At 37.6% G+C, this 24041-nt stretch overlaps 4 protein-coding genes and 1 long non-coding RNA gene across 6 annotated transcripts; 4 read left to right on the forward strand and 1 right to left on the reverse strand.

Moving 5' to 3' along the window:
* Positions 1–4079: 4079 nt before the first annotated feature.
* On the forward strand, positions 4080–5826 carry LOC103934662 (protein DMR6-LIKE OXYGENASE 2-like). The gene is made up of 3 exons (XM_009344415.3): positions 4080–4797; positions 4978–5305; positions 5398–5826. The coding sequence occupies exons 1-3, from the start codon at positions 4325–4327 to the stop codon at positions 5656–5658; spliced, it is 1062 nt and encodes a 353-aa protein (XP_009342690.2). The 5' UTR covers positions 4080–4324; the 3' UTR covers positions 5659–5826.
* A 1559-nt stretch (positions 5827–7385) lies between these two features.
* Positions 7386–8322, reverse strand: LOC125472104. Of its 2 annotated transcripts, XM_048573171.1 has the most exons (3): positions 8217–8322; positions 7797–7939; positions 7386–7480 (listed from the first exon to the last, which is right to left on the reverse strand). In XM_048573171.1, the coding sequence occupies exons 1-3, from the start codon at positions 8319–8321 to the stop codon at positions 7423–7425; spliced, it is 306 nt and encodes a 101-aa protein (XP_048429128.1). In that variant the 5' UTR covers position 8322; the 3' UTR covers positions 7386–7422. The 2 variants fall into 2 exon arrangements, 1 of the variants encoding a protein (XP_048429128.1); XR_007254049.1 differs by lacking the exon at positions 8217–8322 and adding an exon at positions 8051–8210 and having other exon boundaries at positions 7386–7939.
* Positions 8323–9696: 1374 nt separating this feature from the next.
* On the forward strand, positions 9697–11084 carry LOC125472122. Its single transcript, XR_007254056.1, has 2 exons — positions 9697–9903; positions 10834–11084. It is a non-coding gene; the product is annotated as an uncharacterized LOC125472122 (long non-coding RNA).
* A 922-nt stretch (positions 11085–12006) lies between these two features.
* LOC103934661 (jasmonate-induced oxygenase 2) lies at positions 12007–13470 on the forward strand. The gene is made up of 3 exons (XM_009344414.3): positions 12007–12568; positions 12696–13023; positions 13096–13470. Exons 1-3 carry the CDS (start codon positions 12096–12098, stop codon positions 13354–13356), a joined length of 1062 nt encoding a protein of 353 aa, XP_009342689.2. The 5' UTR covers positions 12007–12095; the 3' UTR covers positions 13357–13470.
* Positions 13471–16887: 3417 nt separating this feature from the next.
* LOC108866885 (methyl jasmonate esterase 1-like) lies at positions 16888–19909 on the forward strand. The gene is made up of 3 exons (XM_048573223.1): positions 16888–17441; positions 19274–19405; positions 19486–19909. The coding sequence occupies exons 1-3, from the start codon at positions 16992–16994 to the stop codon at positions 19768–19770; spliced, it is 867 nt and encodes a 288-aa protein (XP_048429180.1). The 5' UTR covers positions 16888–16991; the 3' UTR covers positions 19771–19909.
* The last annotated feature ends 4132 nt before the right edge of the window (positions 19910–24041 follow it).

Here is a 24041-nt window from a genome sequence, read left to right on the forward strand (position 1 = left end):
GCTGGATCTTTGCCTACCATAAAGGTAAAGTGGCGGCCATTTAGAAAATAAGTTTAAACAACGAAATTGCATCAAATGGATACCAAAATAGATTCAGGGCATTGCAATTATCCTAAAAGGAAAAATTCGGGACATTGGCCATGCGTTGCCGTACGCAGCAGTTCTAGCGAACGGAAACCCAATTTTTCGACTATATTCAAATCACACCAAATTTCATAACTATCCCAATGATCAATGCTAGCTGGAAACGGGCCAAAACCACCGGGAAAATTGGATTTCTAGGTTATTATAACCAAATTTGGGCACCTCCGTTATCAATAGTTGAGTGCAAATCCAAGTAAACTTATGCATGCCAAATAGTAAAACAACTGTAAGAAAACCTTAGTCGGTGGTGTGCCAACCAAAGGCTCTCTGATGGTTAAGTTAGTGAATGATTTTTAGACTCAAGCAGTGGGCAAGAGAATTTAAGTGCATAGATTGCATTACCATAGATGAACCCTAGATGGGTGTATTCATACTGTGGGACAGAGACATTTTTAGGATAAAATCCTTGTTCTAAACTGAGAGAATCCTAAAGGATATCTAGTAAGTAGATATTGTATCCTTTTAGGAGTTGTGATTACTTGTGGTGCACAGCTATCCCTAGATTGTAGGGACTCTAAGACTTATAGGATCTGATTGTGTCTAAATCTGAATCAAATCACGTGTCTTACGAAACAAGCATGGTCATCCAACGAAGTCGCCAAGACTCTTCCTATTGCCATGGAGTAGAGTGATGGTGGCACACTATTTCGTTTGATACAGCTTCGCCCGAAGCTGGTGATTACATAACCAGACTTCTGAGATAACAGTATTCGTATCAGCCTCAAAAATCATGGTCCCACATACGTTTCTAAAGTCCTTACTGTAAAACATATATTAACATAGGAACCAAGCATACAACTTAAACATCGTGTAGGATGGATGAAGTTTCATACCTCACTTGACGAAAATGGTTGCTGGATTATCAGAAAAAGGGAAAACCACGATAAAAACCTTAGACTTTGCTGCTTCGACTTGGAAAAGTGGGTAAAATTTTGAAAAATCCAACCCCATCAGGACATTCGAATCGTCAAAAGCCTTCTATAGACACCAAGATCACCTAAATAGAGGTCAAATTAAAGAAAAACAGTATGGTGATATTTCATGGGTTGCAAGTCCAAAACCAGGTAAAAAAGGACCCAACTCAAGTCTGTCTTGTTCTAATTGGCTACAAGGGTTTTTATTAGAGGTTTAGGAGGAAAATTATCAAATTGCCCCTAAACTTAAAACACCTCTGATTTCTTCATTTTTCTTATAGACTCTGACTTCTTAATTATAATTCTGATTCGTGCTTGGTTTTCGCCTATGCACTCCTACGATTGAGCTATATCCCAAAATACTAAGAGTGACCCCAAAAGGTCTAGGAATTTTTAATAACTAATTACAAAAAAAATCAAACTTTGTAACTAAGTAATCAAAACTCTATAATTCAAGGAAAATAATAATAATTTATTGAAAATATGAAATACAAAAAATTAAATAGTGAAATCCGAGGACGGGACAACACTTGTGGCCTTCCTCACTTTAGCTTAGACCTAGTAATTTCTTACACAACTTTTTTATCCCACCCGAAACAACACAAAAATAACAAGTTTCGGATCAACACATTAACTAATCGTGTCGTTATTGGCTCACACGTTAACAACTCGTTAATAATTTCTTAACAGGTTTACCCACAGGTAACCTGTTTCAACCCAATAAGAAAACGGTTAATTTGATAATGTTAATGTAAACACGAAAATTCCTGAAATAAGAACACGTGTGCAAAAATAATATTTGTATTGATTTAATGATTTTGAGGTTACAATCTCTTTGTAATTTGGTCTTCTGATTCGATCTCCATAAGATATTGGTTTGTTGACGTGTTGTTGATCCAAGGGCTGTTGAGGCTTGATCTTGGATGAACAGTTGGAAGTTTCTTCAAGGGCCGTCGGGGCTTGATCTTGAAGAACAGGGATGAATAGATTGTCGAGGGCTTTTGGGCTTGATCTTGAAGTTGTTGATCCAAAGGGCCGTTGGGGCTTGATCTTAGGATGAACAGGTGGGAGCTTCTTCAAGGGTCGTCGGGGCTTGATCTTTGAATAATGGTTGTGCGGATTTCTTCAAGGGCTGTCGGGATTGATCTTGAAGGTTGATGGATGAGCGGATCTTCAAGAGCTTTTGGGCTTGATCTTGAAGAACGGTTGGATGTGTGGATTTGTTGATGTTGTTGATCCAAAGGGCCATTGGGGTTTGATCTTGGGATGAACGGATGATGAACGATGAACGCTTTCTTCAAGGGTCGTCGGGGCTTGATCTTGAAGAATGGTTGTGTGGGTTTCTTCAAGGGCTTTTGGGCTTGATCTTGAAGGTTGATGGATGAGTGGATCTTCAAGGGCTTTTGGGTTTGATCTTGAAAAACGGTTGGATGTGTGGATTTGTTGATGTTGTTGATCCAAAAGGTTGTTGGGGCTTGATCTTGGGATAAACGGATGATGAACGATGAGCACTTTCTTCAAGGGTTGTTGTAGGTGAAATGAGTGTGTGATGTAGGTGAAGTAAGTGGAAGTTGTAAATGAAATGAGTGTCTGATGTAGGTGAAATGAATAAAGGTTGTAATTTTAATACATTGATCAACATTTATTTCACTGAAATTTCAATGTCTACAATTAAACTAATAGAAAATCTTACTACAATAGCCATAGTATTTAATCTCACATAGTTGTTATTATAAAATTCCAAAGCACCTTAAAAATAAGCAATTTAAAAATACCAAAGCACATTAAAAAATTCATAATAATTAATTTATAAGTGTGAAAAAAGGTGAAAAAAATATGCAAACACTTGTGATCTCATTCTTTGTGCTTTGAGGATGGGTATATTATCGTTTAGATTTTTAAAATCCTACAAACCCTCATGAACAGTGTTTTTAGGAGGAGTTCAAAATAAATAAAAATTCATAATAATTAACATAAAAGTGTGAAAAATGTTAAAAGAATATACAAACGCTCGTGACTGCTTCCTCTAAGCTTAGACAATGGTTATATCGTTGTCTAGATTTTTAAAACCCTCCAAACAATCATGAACAGTGTTTATTAGTTGAGCGCAAAATTAATAAAAATTCATAATAACTAATGAAGAGATGTGAAAATGAACAAAAAAAAAAAAAATATATATATATATAATCACTTGTTAACCGTCAATTGTCGTTTACGCTCTATTCTTCTCACTGAATTTCATTTTTCAGAGTTTCGCTTTAAAAACATGAACTTTTAGCGGATGCAAAAAATGAAATATTCAGATTGTTGATATCATGTTAGAATGTTTACAGTCAACTGAAACATGAATCAATGTTATATAATTTCTAGAGACATAACTCCGAATAATATATTCACTAACTATAAAAATTAGAATATAATATCAACGATCTACACTATTCATCTTTCTGCATCCTCTAAAAGATCATATTTTCAAGAAAAATGACATGAACAAAAAAAAATATGAAATCCGATTTGAAGATTGGAGCGTAAACATAAGCGAAAATCAGCGGTTAAATTCAAATCTATGGTTTATGGGATTATGGTAGCGGAGTTGATCTCTTCAAGTTGTTGAGCTTGTCATTACAATTGTTTATATATACATTTTATATTTTTCACACTTTTACATTAATTAAAAAAAATTGTTAAAAAATCATACCACAACAATAGTCGTATGATTTAATCTTATGTGAGATTAAATCCTTGCCGTTGGGTTCTTTGATCTCACTTACGTTTTTTATTTGCTCATTTATTGATTTGATATATATTTTCTTTAACGGGTAATGAGTATTATACGAAATGACACATGAAGATATCAGGTATGTCATGAAAATAACACGTACACGATGCCCTCCTTTGGTATTGAGGAAGAATACAATTTGCATCTATACATGCAGATAAATAGTTAAAAATATGGGAATAAGTTTCAAGTTTTTTCCCTTCCTTTGTACGGTTTCGTCAAGTTGGTTTTGGTTCCAAATATGTTGCTCTACGTATGCAATGGCATCATAGCAGAGAATAAAATGAGAAAACGTCACAGCCATCCAAAGCAAAATCGTGCAGCACTAGGCAAGCCCCGCCTAGGAATTTACCAAAAACCGTCCACATTCAAGATTAAAATTCCGCCACTGACACTATAAAACTTACCAATTGTTGCATTGATTTGCATCAACTGGCTAGCTCTTCTTGCAAAAAAAAACTCCTTTCTTAAACCAGCATTATTAGGCATGGGAGAAGTTGATCCAGCTTTCATCCAGGACCCTGATCACAGGCCTAAACTCTCCATTGCCGAAGTCGAGGGCATTCCCTTGATCGACTTGTCTCCGATAAGCTCCCCAGACTCCGCTACTGACCCTAAACTCGTTGAAGAGATTGTTAGGGAAATAGGTAATGCATGCCGGGAGTGGGGCTTTTTTCAAGTGATAAACCATGGGGTTGTACTGGATAAGCTCCGAAAGATTGAGACTGCTGCTAGGAAGTTCTTTGCTCTGCCTTTGGAGGAGAAGAGGAAGATCCGGAGGGATGAAAAAAGCGTGTTGGGTTACTATGACAGCGAGCGCACGAAGAATGTCAGAGACTGGAAGGAGGTGTTTGATTTCACAGTGGAGGAGCCTACTTTAGTCCCGGCTTCGCCTGAACCCGAGGACAAGGAAGAGACTGAGTGGTATAACCAATGGCCTGAGTATCCTCCGGAGTTCAGGTAATTCATCGATTAGTATGAATAGATTTAGCTAATCATAAATTGTTAATAGGAAGAAAAAGTTTAGGATTCATAGGGTCCATTACACCTACCATCCTATAGTTAAAAAAAGAAAAAAGAAAAAAACACATCTCACTTGCAACAATTCATTTATATGATGTAATGCACTTCTTTGACCAGGGAGGTATGTGAGGAATATGCTCAAGAAGTCGAAAAGCTAGCTCTGAAGTTGATGGGACTTATTGCCTTGAGCCTAGGCTTGCCAGAAGACAGGTTTAGTAACTATTTCAAAGACCAAACAAGTTCTATCAGACTCAACCACTATCCGGCTTGTCCTTCCCCTGAGTTAGCTCTTGGTGTCGGCCGCCACAAGGATGGCGGTGCTTTAACCGTGCTGGCACAAGATGATGTCGGAGGGTTGGAAGTGAGGAGGAAAACAGACGGAGCATGGATTCGGGTCAAGCCCACCCCAAATGCCTATATCATCAATGTTGGTGACAGCATTCAGGTTTCACTCTTCAAACTTCATACAAACTTATTATGCTCAAAAGAAACACACATCGAATCACTTCACGTAACAAATGAATATGTTTTATGCAGGTTTGGACCAATGAAAAATATCAGAGTGTGGAACACAGGGTTATGGTGAACTCGGTGAAGGAACGATTTTCTATTCCTTACTTCCTCAATCCATCACACTACACACTAATCAAGCCTTTGGAGGAGCTGACAAATGAGCAAAACCCTGCCAAGTATAAGCCCTACAGCTGGGGCAAGTTTATGACTAACAGAAAGCTCAGTAATTTCAAGAAACTTAATGTCGAGAACATCCAAATTCATCATTTCCGGGTATCAGAATAAGTGGGTTGGATCCTAAAGAGTATTACTGGGTGAAAGTAATGTTAGTTCTTTTTCCTTTTGTATATCAGTTCCAAAAATAATGCCATGCTGTATAGAGAGCTTGTAACGAACTTGTGGACATGGGCTGCTTAATGTTTCAATAAAATTAGTAATATTTTTCTGCTTCAATGACTATGAACGAATTTAAGAGAACCCCTTCAACTCTATTAATAACAATAATTACTCCTATTCTATGTCCTTATCAAGCAAAGAATGTAGCTCTGATCGCATTGAAATTAATTGTAACCTATGAATTTAAGGGTTGAACACAAATCTGGAACCTGATTTATCTTCTGATCTGAGGCGTACGCATGCTATAACTTCCGAGAGACGTGATTTGCAATACAATTAGCAAACGGGGTACAAGTAACAATAGTACATTACTCAAGTGACAAAAGACCTTGGCTTAGTTCTGAATGGACTAATAATTTTGTAAATTTTATTGCGAGTAGAGTAAACTGATACAATCTGTTTTAATCCATCCTACTTATTTAAATCATAAACTAATACCCTACAACAAATTATTAGTCTGCAATGAGCTCACAGCAAAGAAAAAGTTTACCATAAAAACACAAAATTGACATCCATCCAAAATTTTAAAACCTACGAGTCAATATACTTGTTGCCTCCACTGCTTTGGGAGAAGTTGATCTAGATTTCATCCAAGACCCTGATCACAGACCTAAACTCTCCATCACCGAAGCCGATGGAATACCCTTGATTGACCTCTCTCCAATAAACTCACCAGACTCCAATGTCGACTCGAAATCCATTGAAGAGCTTGTTATAGAAATAGGCAAGGCATGCATAGACTGGGGGGTTCTTCCAAGTGATCAATCGTGGGGTGGTATTGGATAAGCTAGAGAAGATTGAGATTGCTGCTAGGAAGTTCTTTGCTCTGCCTTTGGAGGAGAAGTGGAAGGTTCGGAGGGATGAAAAAAGCTTGTTGGGTTACTATGACATGCATACTAAAAATGTCAGAGACTGAAATGAGGTGTTTGATTTAACAGTGGAGGAGCCTACTTTAGCCCCCGCTTCGCCTGAACCCGAGGACAAGGAAGAGACCAAGTGGTATAACCAATGGCCCAATTGTTCTCGGGAATACAGGCAACTCATGTGATCACTAAGGGTATAATAAGCCAAACTTATATTTGGAACTTGATATATATGATCTAATGTACCGCCCTGACTAGGATTGCTTGTGAAGAATATGCTCGAAAAGTCGAAAAGCTGGCTCTCAAGTTGATGGGACTTGTTGCCTTGAGCCTAGGGTTACCAGAAAACAGGTTCAGTAGCTACTTCAAAGACCAAACAAGTTCTATCTTGATCAATTATTATCCGCTTTGCCCTTCCCCTCAGAAAGCTCTTGGTGTCGGTCCCCATAAGGACGTTGGTGCTTTAACTGTGCTGGCTTAGGATGACGTTGGAGGATTTTTGAAGTGAAGAGAAAAACAGATGGAGCATGGATTCGTGTTAAACCCACCCCAAATGCCTATATCATCAACGTTGCTGATGTTCTTCACGTCCGCTCTTCAAACTTCACATTATCTTTTTGTGCTCAAGACCACTTTGAAATTTGTATAATTTCTTTTCAAATTAGTCATTTCTCAAGATGTGTTGACTATCCTGTACAGTACAGGTTTGGAGCAATGATGGATATAATGGTGTGGAACACGGGTCGATTTTTCAAATCCGAGAATGATAGGTTTTCGATTTCTTACTTCCTCAAACAATCACACCACCCAAATCCAGCCATTGAAGAAGCTCATTAGTGACCAGAACCCTGCCAAGTATAGCATAGGCCTTAAAATTGGGGCAAGTTTATGGCTCACAAAAAAAGCTCAGTAATTACAAGAAACTCAACATCGAGAAGGACATCAGAATAATCGGGTTGGAAGGATTTTACACCCGACCCATCCATCCGCTTAAATTAGTATTCCGGTAGATGCTTAATGGGTCGGGTTATTAACGGGTGAATCCGTTACTCATCCGTTAAATAATGGGTTATCTTGGATCAACCAACGAAACCTATTAGCATCCGATAGCACCCATTAAGTGAGGATATTTGAATAATTTCAGTAAAGACTTAACAAGAAAACCTGGCCGACTCGCACTCGCAGCCCCGCGCTTTGGTTGGCCCCCTTCTTCTGGCGCCTTCTCGCTCTCTACTCTTCTGATGAAAGCCGCCTAATCTTCTGAAGTCCTCAAGCAGTTTAACACTAAAAGCAATAAGCTCTAACCACTTCAAAAAAAAAAAAAAAAAAAAAAAAAAGCATATGAGAATCAAAAGGGAACATTCATACGGCAGACAGCTTGGAGACGAAATTAAGAAACCCAATTGCCAGAAACTCACAGAAACATAGAAAAATGGTGATATTGATAGCATGGACAAATTGAAAGCTTTGAAATTTAAAATGAAATGATGCAAAAAGAGAGAAGCTTTTGGTTTTGGGTTGGATTTGATTTGAATATACTACCGACTAATACTGGATACCATGAAAATAATAGAAAAAAGGAACCTGGGAGTTGGGAGTTGGGAGTTGGGTTTGGTATTTTTCTGACGACGTCGGCATAACCAATGCCGGATAGGTGATTGAAGTTGATGATGGCGATGATGATGTCATATCCTTTTCTTTTGCTTTTAAAAAAATAAAAATTGATATGTGTGTGTATGATGTTACTGTTCATTAATATGTGCAATTTGATTAAAATATGTGTAAATTGTATTGGAATGAAAAAAAATTAAAAATTAAAAAAAAAATTGTTAATGGGTGTTAACAGGTGAAATAGATGATTTATTAGACTAACGGGTTGGGTTTAGATGACCTGTTAAATTAACCGATCGGATTGAAACCGACCCAAATCTAATAAATCTAACCCGTTCACAGGTCTAGGAAGGAGTAGTGCTGAGCAATATAGTTACCTGCAAACATATTCTGCATAAAAAAACCAGGAATATTTTCCAGAGAACCCTTTTACCATTATTTCATTTAGGTTTGCACTTATTCTATTTGAACCTCACGGTTTCATTTATTCTACCAGCATCCTGATGAAGGTTGCAGAGGATAAAAACGAATAAAATGAAATGAGAACAAAAAAGTATGATAAAAAAGATGGATAGGTAGGATAGATAGATAGATAGGGTTCATTATCTCCTAATGCAAGAAGAGACTTGAAAATCCTAAGAACTTTGATTCTAGTATCAGCCTACAATGTAGACACTAGAAGAACTAAGATGCAGACTCTTAAACAAGAGAAAGACACATAAAAACTAGTTTACAACTCAAATATCAATATGATAATTCAAACAACTTCCCCTCTTCTTCTTTACAAATAAAAATATTTATAAGTTTAGAACATAAAGTGAGAAATATGAAAGGGCATTAAAAAAAAATAAAGACTTACAATATTATCTTTTGTAAAGTAGAAGAGGAATTGGCTTCAGTCACGCATTTGCCATTCGATTTTTGCATTATTTACAACAATGCCAGCAAAATGGGCTGGGTTGAAAGGGTAATTACCAAAAGTTAGGAGGGTAATATTGTCCGTAGGTTTGGGTGCTCTAGGCATTATTTGGGTTGCTGGTTTTGGGCCAAGTGTGGGCTTCGGAAGTGGGTTGTCCAATGTGTTGGGCTGGGTTGAACATAAACGGTTGAAATGACTCTTTTGCCCGCTTCAATCCACATCCAAAGGACAGGATCTGAAGGCACTTTTGTCATTCTGTGTTTAGGGGTGGTTGCTGTCGATGTCGTCAGAGGCATGGTTCGCAAGGGGGTTGATGGGCTGCAGGTAGAGAGAGGGTTGGTGGGGAGGGGTTCCAGGTGGAAAGAGTGGGGTTTGGGTGCGGGATTACAGGGAGAGAAGGTGAGAGGGTGGGTGCGGTCATGCTCGATACGGGGGTAAGGTGGGAGAGGGACGCGTGTTTGCTGCACTGGGGGAGAGAGGGAGAGAGAGAGAGAGAGAGGGAGGGAGGTATGGTTGCCCGGGGGGGGGGGTGGGGGTGGGGTTGAGGGGAAGGCTGTAGAGAGAGAGAGGTGTAGGTTGAGGTGCGGATGTAGGGTTGGTTATTTCCACACCAAAGTCGTCATCCTCTTTCTCAGTCCTATACTTCTTTGCTGTATAAGATGAGTTTGGGTTATATTACTCAGAAACGGGATTTTTTTTTTTCAATAAGAGAGTGAAAATCCCTAGCCTAAAGATTTTCAGGTATTTGTGGGCAATAATAATTTGTTTTTGCTTCTTTATATGTGTGTCTGTCTCCAAATATGAGGATCTCTTAATTTGCTTTTGCATATCTTCTTACATTTTTCTTCTTTTTTCTTTGCCTATAATAATATTATTGTTTATTTCCAAGGTCTGAGTTTATCATTCAGAAGAGATGCTTCATTCAGAAAATTGAAATTTCCCAAATCTTTGTTAATAGTTGTATCCCTTGCACAAGGATTTAATTTTCTTGGATGTCTACTTTTGAGCTTTAAGTTTTCCATGTATGCAGCATTGCTAGACCAAAAAATGTGCGTGTCGTGGAGTAATTAGGTCTGTTTCTGTTCCTTTTTTTTTTTTTTTTTTTTTTTTTTTAATGTTGAATTGACAAGTGGTTTTAAAAAATGGATAATTTATTTACTGGGTTTAGCTTCTGTGTTTGGTTTGAGAGTAAATTCAGAGAGCTAAAAGGCAGTAAAGTTTGAATATTTACGTTTAATGTTGTTTTGGGTTTGGATTAATTTTGTTTGTTTGATATCAGAAATTGAGTGATAGGGAATTTGCACTTTTCTCCCTTTTGAATAGCGTCTAACTCATTTCTCATTTTCTGTTTGGTTTCCAAGAAAATCGAGGGAAAATGGGATAGAAGATTAATGAATTCACTGGTTTGAGTGCTTTGAGTCCATTTACGATTGAAGTTGTTCCATTTTCTTTCATTGGGTTTCCAGCACGTTGAGGATGGTACAATCAATTACTTTGATTTTGGAAGTCTAGTTTGTTTTTCAGCTTTAGTGCTTGGGAGAAGCGGATATGCGATTTCATGTACGGTTGTTGTATTTGTCTGTCATTTGCAAGGAATTCAGACAGAGAGAGAAGGGAGAGGGTAGGTTTGTTGTCAATGAGATTGAAGGATGGTCTGATGTATCCTTGCAGGTGAACTATATGCTCGCGCACCCTCATCCAGTGGAACCTTTAACTGATAGCTGCAGGTTTATCCTAATTCTCACTAAATTGGAGCGTATCTTTCTTGGACTCCTCATGTTAAAACATCATGCGCCTACATTACACTCAGTAAGATTCCATTATATTAAGTTTATTGAACTTCCAGGCAGTGTGATGGTGAGATATTTTTAAATTCGTTCCAATCATAGTAAAGGGTAGCATACTTTTTGTCCCGTGGTTCACCCATCTCTTGTTTATTTAAATTCTCATCAGCTCGGTTCACCTATCTCTTGGTTTCCTGAAGGTATGATGATGACCAATGCTCGTTGTTTCGGGATTAGTAAAATATGGTACAAACATTGGACAATAATGTTGTTACGTGCAACCAAATTTTACTTTTAATTTTATTCTCTCACCCACATGTTATCGTTAAAAAAATAAAAAAATATGAATATAAACCTCGTTCCACTTCACGATTTCTTGATATTTTCCTTCCTATCCCTTTCACAATTCTCTCCAATTTCTCCATTAAAGTCAAATCCATCAACGAGCAATACAAAACAACACAAAGACAACCTCTTGGTTAAGTTAAAAGTCTTTTAGTACAAAAAAGTTGGGATTTTATCGTAAAATCAATTGGTAATATGAGGAGTGATTCAATTACTTATAAGCACATGTAAGGTCTATCATCTCATCAATGTGAGATTCATTCTCAATACGTCACCTTCACGTGTAGTGATTTTTAAGCCTAACACATGGACAACACAACTCAGGTGACATGGAGCTCGTTTAGCCATTGGACTTGACACGTGGGACAACTTGTTCTTATACCATTAAGAAGTTAAGATTTGATCATAAAACCAATGACAATTTGGGAAGTAGCTCAATTACTTATAAACACATACAAGGTCATTCTTTACATAAATGTAAAATTCATTCTTAACATAGTATTATTTCTTTTTTTACGATATAAAATAATATTCTAGACTATCATAATACATGGTTAGGAAATTGGATTTGAACACACTGATCAGTCTCTTCCAGTTATGTGGCTCTACGTTTGCAATGACATCATAGTAAAGAAAATGATGACTCACGCAACCTTCCAAAAGAAACCGAGAAACCTTAAATCTCCGCCTACTAATTAACGAAAACCCGTCCAGATTCAGAATGTGAAACTTCAACAACTCCCACCATAGAACCATTACAAAACCCTATCCACTTGCAACCTTCTAAAATCACAATCAGCAGCCATGGGAGAGGTTGATCCAGCTTTCATCCAAGACCCCGAGCACAGGCCAAAACTCTCCGCCGCCGAAGTCGAAGGCATACCCTTGATCGACCTCTCTCTGATAAACTCTCCACACTCCGATTCCGACCCCAAAGCCTTTGAAGGGCTTGTTGCAGAAATAGGCAATGCATGCAAGGACTGGGGTTTCTTCCAAGTGATCAACCACGGGGTTCTGTTGGAGAAGCGCCAAAGGATCGAAGCTGCTGCTCGGAAGTTCTTTGCGCTGCCTTTGGAGGAGAAGAGGAAGATTAGAAGGGATGAAAGGAATGTGTCGGGTTATTATGATAGCGAGCATACCAAGAATGTCAGGGACTGGAAGGAGGTGTTTGATTTCACTGTGGAAGAGCCTACGTTGGTCCCGGCTTCGCCTGACCCGGAGGACAAGGAAGAGACGGAGTGGTATAACCAATGGCCGGAGTATCCTCCTGAACTAAGGCAATTCAATGATCACTAAGAAAATACTGAATACATACACTTTTAATTAGCAATTGGTAATTATATAAACATGTACTTGTAATCGAAATTGTATGAATCTAAGAGTTAGATCGACTTCCTTGACCAGGAATGCTTGTGAAGAATATGCTCGAGAAGTCGAAAATCTAGCTCTGAAGTTGATGGGATTAATTGCCTTGGGCCTAGGCTTGCCGAAAGACAGGTTCAACAGCTACTTCAAAGACCAAACCAGCTTTATCAGACTCAACCACTATCCGCCTTGCCCTTCACCTCAGTTAGCTCTTGGCGTTGGCCGGCACAAGGATGGCGGTGCTTTGACAGTGCTGGCTCAGGATGATGTTGGAGGACTGGAAGTGAAGAGAAAAACAGACGGAGAGTGGGTACGGGTTAAACCTACCCCAAATGCCTTTATCATCAATGTCGGTGACATCATTCAGGTACCAATCTTTGAACTTGGTAAGTCCTCGCATTCAGCTTCATTCGCATAACAAATGGATATGTTTATGCAGGTTTGGAGCAACGAGAGATACGAGAGCGTGGAGCACAGGGTGATGGTGAACTCGGAGAAGGAAAGGTTTTCCATTCCCTACTTCCTCAACCCAGCTCACTACACACAAGTCAAGCCATTGGAGGAGCTGATCAATGAACAAAACCCTGCTAAGTACAAGCCCTACATCTGGGGAAAGTTTATTACTCACAGAAAGCTCAGTAACTTCAAGAAGCTTAACACCGAAAACATCCAGATTTCTCATTTCAGAATATCGGAATGATTTGATTCCAAGGAGCCTTCTGAGCGATGAGAATGTCATTTTAGCTTCCTGCACATGCCATGCTGTATATATATCCATCCAGAGAATAATACCTCCTCCTGTGTTGAAATTTAACTACGAAGCTAAAAAATATATCATTTACCTCCTTTATAAGCTCTGTCCAAAAAGAATCAAATCAACTTAGAAAAGAACACAACAAGAGCTCTAGATTAAGTCCAAAATTCTACAATATTGTATGTTGAAAGTTAGCATCCTGCCACAAATGCCATCTAATCTATCTCAACCTTAATTGAATTTTTTATTTGCTTCGATGTTTGCGACGTCATCCTGTAAAGAAAAAGACAACAAGAACAATAGTGACACCATATGTCGGTGTTATCATCACAAAATTTCTCCCATGCCAGCGCGAACCGTCGCAACCTTCCAAATTAACAATTGACAAAAATCTGTCCAGATTCAAGATAAAACTTCAATGATAAAACCTGCCATTCTTCTAGTAGCATTCTGGCACAAAAGAAAACCATTGAGTTGCTTTCCATCCAAATCAAAATCACCGACCATGGGAGAGGTTGTCCAGCTTTCATCCAAGATCCTGAGCACAGGCCAAAACCCTGCCATTGATTGACTTATCTCCCATAAACACCCCGGACAACATTCCCGACCCAATGCATACAAAGATGGTAGTGCACCCACTAACCGTGCTGACTTAGGATGATGCTGGAGGGCTGGAGGTGAAGAGAAAAGCAGATGGAGAGTGGTGTATTCCGGTTAAACCAACCACAAAGGCCTATATCGTCAGTGTGGGTGACATTTTGCAGGTTCCGCTGATAGGTTTAAAAGCACACCACAAAGTACCACACAATTATCCTATTGATTTTCCTTATTAACACTAAAATTTGTTAATTGTAACATATGAAAATAAGGGTCTTTCTCGCAGAAGATTCTTTTATCTAACGACTTTGTTATTTAAGGAATTTGTTATTTAACGTCAGTGTGGGTGACATGTGCAGGTTCCGCTGATCTGCGCATGCAGTTTTGACGAATTTGTTATTTAAACTCCCACTTGTGCTATTTTTCTCTTCTTTGCTTGACACTTCCTACAAAACACAAAAACAAAGTAAATAACTCAAAAATATAAGGAACTAACCAAGAAAAGACAAGTGAATTTGATGTAAAATATATATGAATATGAGCTTATCATCCTCTCTCCAAACTTAATACTAAGTACTTATGTGCAGGATGCTTGACTTCGCATTCTGATTTTGGTAGGCAGTACGCGGGGATCTTATGTGCAGATTATTTAGAAATTTGCTAGTAGCCAAACTTGCTTTCGACTTCCAACAAAAGGACCAAAGGACATGCACAAGAATTTAAAACCATTTGGAGCAATGACAGATATGCGAGTTTGGAACACAGAGTAGTGGTGAATTCGAAGAAGGAAAGGTTTTCCATTCCATTCTTCGTCAACCCAGCACACTACACCTTAGTCAAGCCTTTGGAGGAGCTCGCAGACAAACAAAATCAAGCGAAATACAAGCCATACAACTGGGGAAAGTTTTTGAGTCATCGAAAGCTGACTAATTTCAAGAAAAACAGTGCTGAAAACATGCAGCTTTGTCATTTCAGGGTATCAGAAAAGCACCGATTGGTTATAGTATTATTTCAGCTAATTGCAGATACAAAACAATGCGTGTTATACGAAATAATTTGTTGTTGAGAAGTAACCAGTAAGGGAACTTGTGAAACATGGAATGGTTGATGCATCGGATGAGCAATATATGCGTAGTTTCGCTTCAAAAACTAAAAGCATATTTCCATAGAAACCTTTTAGTAAAGGTTTTTTAGCCAAAATAGTCTCTCAGATTTACATAACACATTACTTCGGTCCTTGAAATTGAAAATCAATAGAAATGGTCCATGAGATTGTCCACCATCCATTATTTTCATCATTCCGTTAAAAACTCCATTAAGTGTCTCGGAGCTCTTGGCCAAAAGTTTGGGCAATTTTCAAAACTTCGTAACTCAATCGTTTCCTAACCAAATTCCACCCATAATATATCAAAATGAAGATAGGAAAGTGTAGAACAAGATTATACCTATTTAGAAGCCAATGTTTGTCAGAGATGGCCGGAAAATAGCCTGAAAAGTGACTGGAAAACTCGCCGGAAACTAGGTAAACTTTAAATGTTCATAACTTCTTCAATACTCAACGAAATCGAGTGATTCAAAAAAATAACTCATAATTCTCAACGAGACAAAGAGAATGGTACCTTTCTAGATGGCTAAATATCCGTGGTTTGGCCGGAAAATAGATCGAAAGTGGCTAACTCTTGACCAAGATAGCCACTTTCGAGAAGTTCTTAGACCAAAATACGGTGATTTAGCCATCAATAAGGTACTATTAGCTTCGTCTCATTGAGAAGTATGATTTTCGTTTTTGAATCACTCAATTTCGTTGAGTATTGAAGAAGTTATGAAAGTTTAAAGTTTACCCAGTTTTCAGTGAGTTTTCCAGTTTTTCCGCGGACCAATCATCTTTCAGGCTTTTTACCGCCCATCTCCTGCAACCCTTGGGCTTCCAAATAGGTATAATCTTGTTCTACACTTTCCTATCTTCATTTTGATATATTATAGGTCAAATTTGGTTAAAAACGATTGAGTTACGAAACTTTAAAATTTCCTAAACTTTCGGCCAAGAGCTTCGGGATACTTAACGGAGTTTTTAATGGAATGACCAAAATAATGGATGGTGGACAATCTCAGGGACCATTTCTATTGATTTTCAATCTCAGGAACCAAAGTGATCTGTTATGCAAATTTCAGAGACCATTTTGGCTATAAAGTATATCAATGTATGGGATACAAGCAAGCATCTATATCACTCAATCAAAAGAGTCACTGGTTAGTTCTATGTTCTATGTTAAACTGTTAATACGGAAAGGAATTCAAAATCCGAATCCCAAGTTCCTAACCTATTTTCCAACCCACTCTCACCACTTGGGCAGTCCAAAGGTCGGAACTTTTCTCAAACCAAGTCAATCATCTTTGTGGTTTACATGGACTTGTTGGTTAGACGGTTCAAATTTTTACATTACAGAGTATAAATTTGTGATATGATGCTATGATTGTGTCATAAATCACATACTGTAAACCTATACCACATTTCTACATTTATAATCAAGGTGGACTTCACTTACTAGTTAAAACGCAATCAGTACTAGACAATTTTGCAGGTGGTTAGTAGGTTAGTATTTGGCCAACTAGAAAGGGACAGAAGGCTTTACATGTCAAAGGCTGGTTGGTTAGTCCAAGCACGTATGAATACAAAAATACTACACATGAGTGCGGATCAATTATTTGACGATCCTACAAGATATGACATTGAAAGTTTGCTTGTTTATTCAAGTATTTAGCATCAGCAACATTAATAGTAAAAGACCAAATGCTTGTTTATTCAAGTAGTAACTTCTAAGTCTCCGGAGATGCAATTTTAAATTTATCAGTCAAATTCAACAGAAGTTTTTGGTCCAACCTAAACTCCCTTTACTTGAACTCAATAGTATAAATACATAAAACAATGAATCTGTTTTCCAATCAATTTGGTGGTGACCAAACCACCAGAAACACAAACAGATATGGATCAAAGAAAGCGAAATTTGATTACATCAATCTCTACTCTTCTCATCGTTCTTCTCTGTGTAGCATATGAAATCGAGTTGGCACCTACAAACCCTAGCAAGCAGCACTTTGTGTTAGTTCATGGGTCATGCTTTGGTGCTTGGTCTTGGTACAAGCTTGTAACCCTAATCAGATCATCCGGTCACAACGTCACTGCCCTAGACCTAGCTGCTTCCGGAGTCGACCCACGGCAGGCAAAGGATCTACGATCGATTTCCGACTACTTAAAGCCCTTGAAGGATTTCATGGAAGCTGTTGATGGAAAGGTGATCCTTGTTGGTCATAGTCTTGGTGGGTTGGCCATTTCTCAAGCCATGGAAAGATTTCCAAATAAGATATCCGTGGCCATTTTTGTCACTGCCTCGATGCCAGGCCCGACCTTCAACATTTCCAGCCTTAATAAAGAGGTATCTAGTTGCACTTTTTTATATTGCAAAAAGCCCCATCATATAACACTAGGAGTGTGTTATCCACACACTTTTTTTTTACTTCTAACTCATCTTTGTTAATTTCTACCATTTGATCTTCTTTAGTTCAGTCGATCTGACGGCCGCAAATTAAGAGGGTGTGTATGAAGTAAAAAGGGGTGTATGGATAGCACAACCCATAACATTATTGTTTTCTGTAATGCTTTGGCATAATAGAGAACCAGCTTTATCATACCATATCCAACTCTTAGGTTAAAACATAAGATTAGAAATAGTTTTTCTGCTCCAACCCTTCTAGGTTAAATTTTTAGTCCCAAGATTTTTAAATAATAAATTTAGGATATTTTTTTGCTTAAAATAACATTACAGAAAATTATGTAGACTATCATAATTTAATTTTATAGACATTTCAACCTAAAAATATTTAGATTCCAATAAATATTGAAAAATCACTAAACCGACACCATGAAACTCGTGGAACACTATATAAGAATCTACAACACATGAAAGATTTTTTTTTTTTAATTATTTTAGTCGTTGAATTTAAATTTAGATCATTAGATCTTTTTTTTTTTTTTAACCCTTGTATTTGATCATATTAGATCTTAGTTGTTGAATTTAATGAATTTATAAATATAAAACTAAAAAAACACATATATGGCGGGTCTACCGACAAACCCAGGGGGGAGTTATGGCCTAAATTTGCCCCAAAAGTGAGTTTTGGGTTAAAAATTATATTTGACCCAAGGGTTAGAGCAAGTTTGAGTAGGTTTAGAACCTTAAATTTGAATTTTACTTCAAGGGTTAGAATAGGTCTCAGAACCCACAAACTCTTTGAACACTCTTTATACACAAAACTTTTCCAAATGAGCTCTAATTATGTAAGGACTTCGTGGAGAACGACCTAATAGGTGTTTTCTCATGAAGTTCTTTCAAGTGGATTCTTATTTATCATTTGAGTTGTAATGAATTTTTTAACTTTTAATATCTTGTAGAAGCATTTGGTTTTTTAGATGTTTTATATGCTTCTAATAAATAAACTGTTGCCACTTAATTTTTAATAGGGTCAAATGATATTCATCAATATGTTTAAAGTACAAATCTCGTAGGTAATGAGTTCAAACTAAATTATTATGGCAGATTCATTGTGTGATTTAGTCCAAATCTCATACTCCTTATTAAAATATATCATTATTTTAAAACATAATAATAAATGTATTACTAATGAATGTTTACTTACTTGGAGTTAGAGAAACAATGAATGGGCATGGGAAAAACAATGTCATCCCAAAAATGATGTGAGACCCATTCATTATTTTATCCATCCAGTATTAATATATACATAACATGACATGAATGAGAATCAGACCCATTAATTTATTCTTCAACATGATATAGAGAGTAATGCCCATATTAAATATATATATATATATATATAATTATTTATTAGAAGACTCAAAATCGTTGACCAAAAGAAAATATCTCCAAACTGATATGGAAATAATTAAACATATTGGTCATTAAATATCTACAAAATACATCTTCATATTTTTTTAAATACATTCAATATTATTTATACTAGGAGATGAGAGAGTGGACTACAATATGGTAGTTATAATAATTTGGTACGAATTCATTTTTAGTAAGAATCAAACCTAGATCTCTTACTTACAGATAAAAAATAAATATCACCAAACTGTAATACTAAGTGACAAAATTTTGAAATAAGAATAATAAGATATTTTGTATTTTAAACCTAAGAGGGAAATTCATTTTCATTTTCTTTTTTCTTATATGTTGGAATTATAAAGTTCTTCCGGAGACGAGATTCTCTATTAGACAGCCGATACACATACGACCAAGGCCCAAGCAATCCTCCAACCACTCTCATATTCGGCCCGGTGTTTTTGGCATCAAGAGTCTACCAACTTAGCCCAACTGAGGTGAGTGAAATTTTAACAGTTCGACCTTCGTCAACCAACAAGATCCGATCATTAATCTATTGTACTATAATTTGTTGCAGGATGTAGCTTTAGGTAGCATGCTAATGAGACCAGTACGTTTGTTCAGTGAAGAGGACTTGTCCAAGGAACTCAAGCTAACCAATGAGAAATATGGGTCGGTCAATCGGGTTTACGTAATATCGGACGGAGATTTAGTCGGAAAGAAGGACTTTCAACGGTGGATGATCAAGAAAAACCGGCCAAACAGTGTGGTGGAAATCGCAGGATCTGATCACATGGTCATGATATCGAAGCCATTGGACCTTTGGCTGCATCTCCAAAGAATTATTAAAAAGTATACCTAATAGCTTAGTAATTAATAATTATTGTAAAGATTATGATTTAAGTATGAATAACTACCCAACTTTTGAAGGTGTTACAACTTGTACTTGGAAATATTGTATTTTATTCTCTAAACATGTGAAATGACTATTTTACCCCTAAGTCGGTGTCTTAAATAATTTATTTAAGACTATAAAGTTGCCTACAAAGTTGACTATTTTACCCCTAAACATGTGAAATGACTATTTTACTCCAAAAGAAACCCTAAGGATGAAATGGCTATAAAGTTACCTTTATACCACCTCACAATGTAGTGGCAAACTTGCAATTAAAGCAAGTTCACTACCCTTTCTCTATATGGCCAGCCTTAAAGGTTTATAGGGCTTTCAAGCCCTTTGTGTTTTCAAGTTGTCATACAACTTGAGTTATTGGACTTGACATTCAAGTCCAATTGGGCCTTGCGACCCAAAACTAACCCGAGGTCTAAAACGAACTTATTCGTTTGATTAATCATCATATTAATTAATCTTTGCCATAAATAATTAAACCACTTAATTATCCTTCCTCATCTCCGTTATTTCTTCAATCTCTACCTTACACGGTGTACAATCCATTAGGTTCCTTTTAGCGAGGTAGTGGCGATTATAACTCTTCATATCGATTGTGAATTGAATCTTACTCTCAATTCGCCCTTTAGTGATTATACACGTTTAGGGCTTCCACAAACCATGAGTGACACCCAGCAGTATGTCATGGCTACCCAAGCTAATAAAAAAAGGTGGAGAACCTATTCAGTTTAGGATTACAATGCAATACGGTCTTTCTCTAATACAATACTCTTGACCACATTGTTTGGTTTGATAGTTTATTCATGTCTACTATCCAATGTGATTCTTTTACTTATATGATTACCTTGAATGTGATTTGGAACAACTTCCTAAATCTCATTCATACTCTGGCCAGAGATTCTTAATCATATCATAGAGTATTCTCCCTCAAACGGTTTGAAGGTTAGAGATCTCTTGTTGCGCATTCACTTGCCTCCATGGCTAAGTGGCTTAACCCTAACTGTGTCGTGGACACCTTCTGATGGAGTGACTTAGACATAGTCAAAGATAAAGGACCTAACCACAAAACAACTATGATGCCTCAGGTCAAATGAATACTTTGCATTATCCCAACGATTAGTTCTCATGTGACATGAGTATGAGAACTCCTCGTTGATTGTGTTCAGTGGACTCATTCTCTATTGAGCACCTACATGCTTTTCTTGGTGTCAGTCACACCAATGACTCGAGACTAGTAACTTTCCCTAAGAAAAGACATAGCACGTAATGATCTTAACAGACTGTCAATGCCCAATTGGCAATCCTTAGGATATGTATACGAAAGAGAATGGTCTCATGTATCTAACTTCTTTAGATCACATTCTCCTAGTTGCATATTCTTTGGACTTATTGTTTAAGCATATAACATTTATATGAGACGGCTTAAAACAATAATCTTTGCTCTTTATATTAAAGTAGATTACTTTAACATGTGAAATGTCTATAAAGTATCATCATATGATTGGTTTTAGGGCACATTTCCAACAGCGATCTCTTTACCCATTCATTTGTGGATTGTCACTTTAATGAGACAGTCTTCCCGTTGTTAAAGAGAGATAAGAACATCAACGTTCCTATAAAATGGCGTGAATTTGAGTGGTCGTTGCCCATTATGTCTCATATCGATCTTTGTACCGCACTAGTGTGATAAGTAAGTGTGATGTATTATAGCTTTCAGAATGTTGTTTAAGACGCATTCCTCTAATCTAGCTAAAGTGACGAGATCATATACCAGCTGCAAACATGCTTACAAGGATAAACATACTTAACAAACGTCGCGTCAACATCCCCGAAGGGTGTGCCACCCATGTTAGATGGTTTGGTACCCCGAAGAATAACCAATCAATCTGTCTTGGCCTAAAGTACGACAGATCACTCGGTTCATAGGATTTACTTCCCTAGAAGTGGAAGATCATGACACAACATAAATCTATAATCAATCGCTATCTCAAATCATTTTCATCTTATGAGATTAATTTGGATTACTCCCAAGACTTGAAGTTCTTGGTCTATAGTAGTTTGGATGAGTTAATAGAATTGTAATGAGATTATCATCAAAGATGTTTTCACTTATATGGGAGCTACCGCCATAAATGAAAAACGACGATATCAAATCGCGTTTCGTTGATTAGTGACAATATAGAACTGATTGGATAACCGAAATCACAATCCAAGTTAAATTCCTTACCAAAGTGCGTCTGGACTTGTAGTTCTGTTTGGGCCCAAAATAATATTGTTGGGCCGAGTGTAGGTTTGTGCTCGGCCCAAAGCCGTTTCAAAACACTATGGGTTGTCTGGTGATTCCGGGGCATTCAGTAGGGATGGTCGAGTCCTATCACAAGAAGGAGTAATTCAGATAAGAAAAGGGGGTCGAGGAAGTCCTAGTGCAATTAGGATTCTCGACCAACAATGAATAAAGCCTCAAAAAGGGGTGAGTTCAAAGTCCTAATGGGGGTAGGATTGGTTGAAGCAAAGTTGGAACGGAACAAGAAGTCCCAATCTAGATATGATTTTAACTTGATCTCAAGAAGGAGTTGGTGCTATAAATACAAGACATCATGCAACAATTCGGAAGCTTCAATTCAACACACAATTGCCCTGCACAAAACCTCTCAAACATCTTGAGATTTTTTATTTTCTTTTTCTCACCGACTCATCTTCAGTTTGGATAAACAGCACTGTGAAGCCAACCGGCGAACACCTTCAGGTTGGATAAACAACACTATTGTCGTAGAATCAGCCGACCGAGAAGCACCTTCAGTTTGGATAAACAGCACTGTGTCGAGGTCGACTGGTTACCTATCCAAGTCTCAATCGAGAAGGGTTTTCGAATCCTTATTAGCAGAGGTCATCTTATTAGCCTTTTCGGCGAAGTAAGGTGTTACGAGTTACGACATTTTGCGCATTAGACGCCGAGTGATTTTATGATTGGATACTCACAAGTGAGTTTCAGAGTTCGGCATTCTGACGGCCGAACCACATTCACCATCAAGACATACATCACCTTTGAATACTTGTGTCCGTATAGTCTGGTGTCGATTCGACGTGCTTATACTTTTACGAATATAATCATTGTGACCGAATCGGGCATCGACGATTTGTGAACTTTGCAGAACTAACAGCCTTGTCTTCAGGCTCGAGAATCCAAAGGCCAAGATTTGTTCTTTCCTCAACCGCAGTTGCAAGATAAAGAAGTCAGCAATGCGCTCAACACAACATCACAAATTTTATTCCTTGGCCGAGCTCGGCCGACGAGTTGGCAAGTCCCGTATTCTACCGAAGGACGTAGTTAGCTTATTAGTTACTCGGCCTGCACGCCACGTAGGCTTTGTAATTTTTAGGGTCAACAAGTTCCTACACTGCTCGAGGTAACCCTATTGTGTTACTAGTGTGAAAGGAAGTGTAATGTGATGAATGAAATAGTGCGATATGATGCACGCCTTATAGCACAAGGTTTCTCTCAAACACCCTATGATTGATTGCAACGTTATAAAATGTGGTTAGTGTTTCTCCATTGGGATATTGATACAAAAATTGACATGTAAGTTCCCGAAGAATTACATGGACTGGTTCAAATAGTTCCAAACCACGGAACACCCTCTTAATTCTTTTAAGGGGTTCACTTACGGATTGAAGCAATATGGCGAATATGGTATATCCGTCTAAGTGATTATTTGATTAGTTAGGGTTATGAATTATGCTCTTATGTGTTAAACTATGAAGTCTTATTCTGAATTGCTAGAGTTACCATTTATATCATTGACTTGAATCTCACCAAGACTCTGGAAGAGCTTGAAAAAAGTGCCTTGCACCTAAAGACAGAATTTGAGATGTAGGATCTTAGGAAAACTTGTTTCTGCCTTGACCTTCAAGTGTTGTTTTAATAGTACTTTGGTCTGCTAGTCGAACTTTACCCCAAAGGTGTTACATTTAAGTATACCTATGATCTTCCATATGCTATATGCAAATGAGACCTTTGAAAAGGTTATGAAACCCGAAGTTCCATACCTAAGTTCAACTTTGCGCTTTATTGTACTTAGATCATTATGTTAGACAAGACATGTCCTTCGTTGTTGATTTATTGGTAAAGATGCAGCACCGCGCCTACACGCAGCCACTGAATTGGTATTCTAGCACTCAAATTAAAACCCTATGATTGTAGTATATGAAAGTAGGGATTGTTTTAG

This window comes from the organism of the source record quoted next, unplaced genomic scaffold (genome assembly GCF_019419815.1).
Source record: "Pyrus x bretschneideri cultivar Hongxiangsu unplaced genomic scaffold, Pyrus_bretschneideri_v1 Contig64, whole genome shotgun sequence".
Lineage (NCBI taxonomy): Eukaryota > Viridiplantae > Streptophyta > Magnoliopsida > Rosales > Rosaceae > Pyrus > Pyrus x bretschneideri.

What these genes read in the sequence shown, in the direction of transcription:
- LOC108866885 (XM_048573223.1), top strand. Translation starts at nt 16,992, where the DNA reads ATGGATCAAAGAAAGCGAAATTTGATTACATCAATCTCTACTCTTCTC. An exon ending in TTTCCAGCCTTAATAAAGAG is followed by an intron (nt 17,442 to 19,273) that starts GTATCTAGTTGC and finishes GGAATTATAAAG; the next exon opens with TTCTTCCGGAGACGAGATTC. An exon ending in ACCAACTTAGCCCAACTGAG is followed by an intron (nt 19,406 to 19,485) that starts GTGAGTGAAATT and finishes AATTTGTTGCAG; the next exon opens with GATGTAGCTTTAGGTAGCAT.
- LOC103934661 (XM_009344414.3), top strand. Translation starts at nt 12,096, where the DNA reads ATGGGAGAGGTTGATCCAGCTTTCATCCAAGACCCCGAGCACAGGCCA. An exon ending in GAGTATCCTCCTGAACTAAG is followed by an intron (nt 12,569 to 12,695) that starts GCAATTCAATGA and finishes TTCCTTGACCAG; the next exon opens with GAATGCTTGTGAAGAATATG. An exon ending in ATGTCGGTGACATCATTCAG is followed by an intron (nt 13,024 to 13,095) that starts GTACCAATCTTT and finishes ATGTTTATGCAG; the next exon opens with GTTTGGAGCAACGAGAGATA.
- LOC125472104 (XM_048573171.1), bottom strand. Translation starts at nt 8,321, where the DNA reads ATGACATCATCATCGCCATCATCAACTTCAATCACCTATCCGGCATTG. An exon ending in TCCCAACTCCCAACTCCCAG is followed by an intron (nt 7,940 to 8,216) that starts GTTCCTTTTTTC and finishes TTTTTTTTGAAG; the next exon opens with TGGTTAGAGCTTATTGCTTT. An exon ending in TGCGAGTGCGAGTCGGCCAG is followed by an intron (nt 7,481 to 7,796) that starts GTTTTCTTGTTA and finishes TATACTTGGCAG; the next exon opens with GGTTCTGGTCACTAATGAGC.
- LOC103934662 (XM_009344415.3), top strand. Translation starts at nt 4,325, where the DNA reads ATGGGAGAAGTTGATCCAGCTTTCATCCAGGACCCTGATCACAGGCCT. An exon ending in GAGTATCCTCCGGAGTTCAG is followed by an intron (nt 4,798 to 4,977) that starts GTAATTCATCGA and finishes TTCTTTGACCAG; the next exon opens with GGAGGTATGTGAGGAATATG. An exon ending in ATGTTGGTGACAGCATTCAG is followed by an intron (nt 5,306 to 5,397) that starts GTTTCACTCTTC and finishes TGTTTTATGCAG; the next exon opens with GTTTGGACCAATGAAAAATA.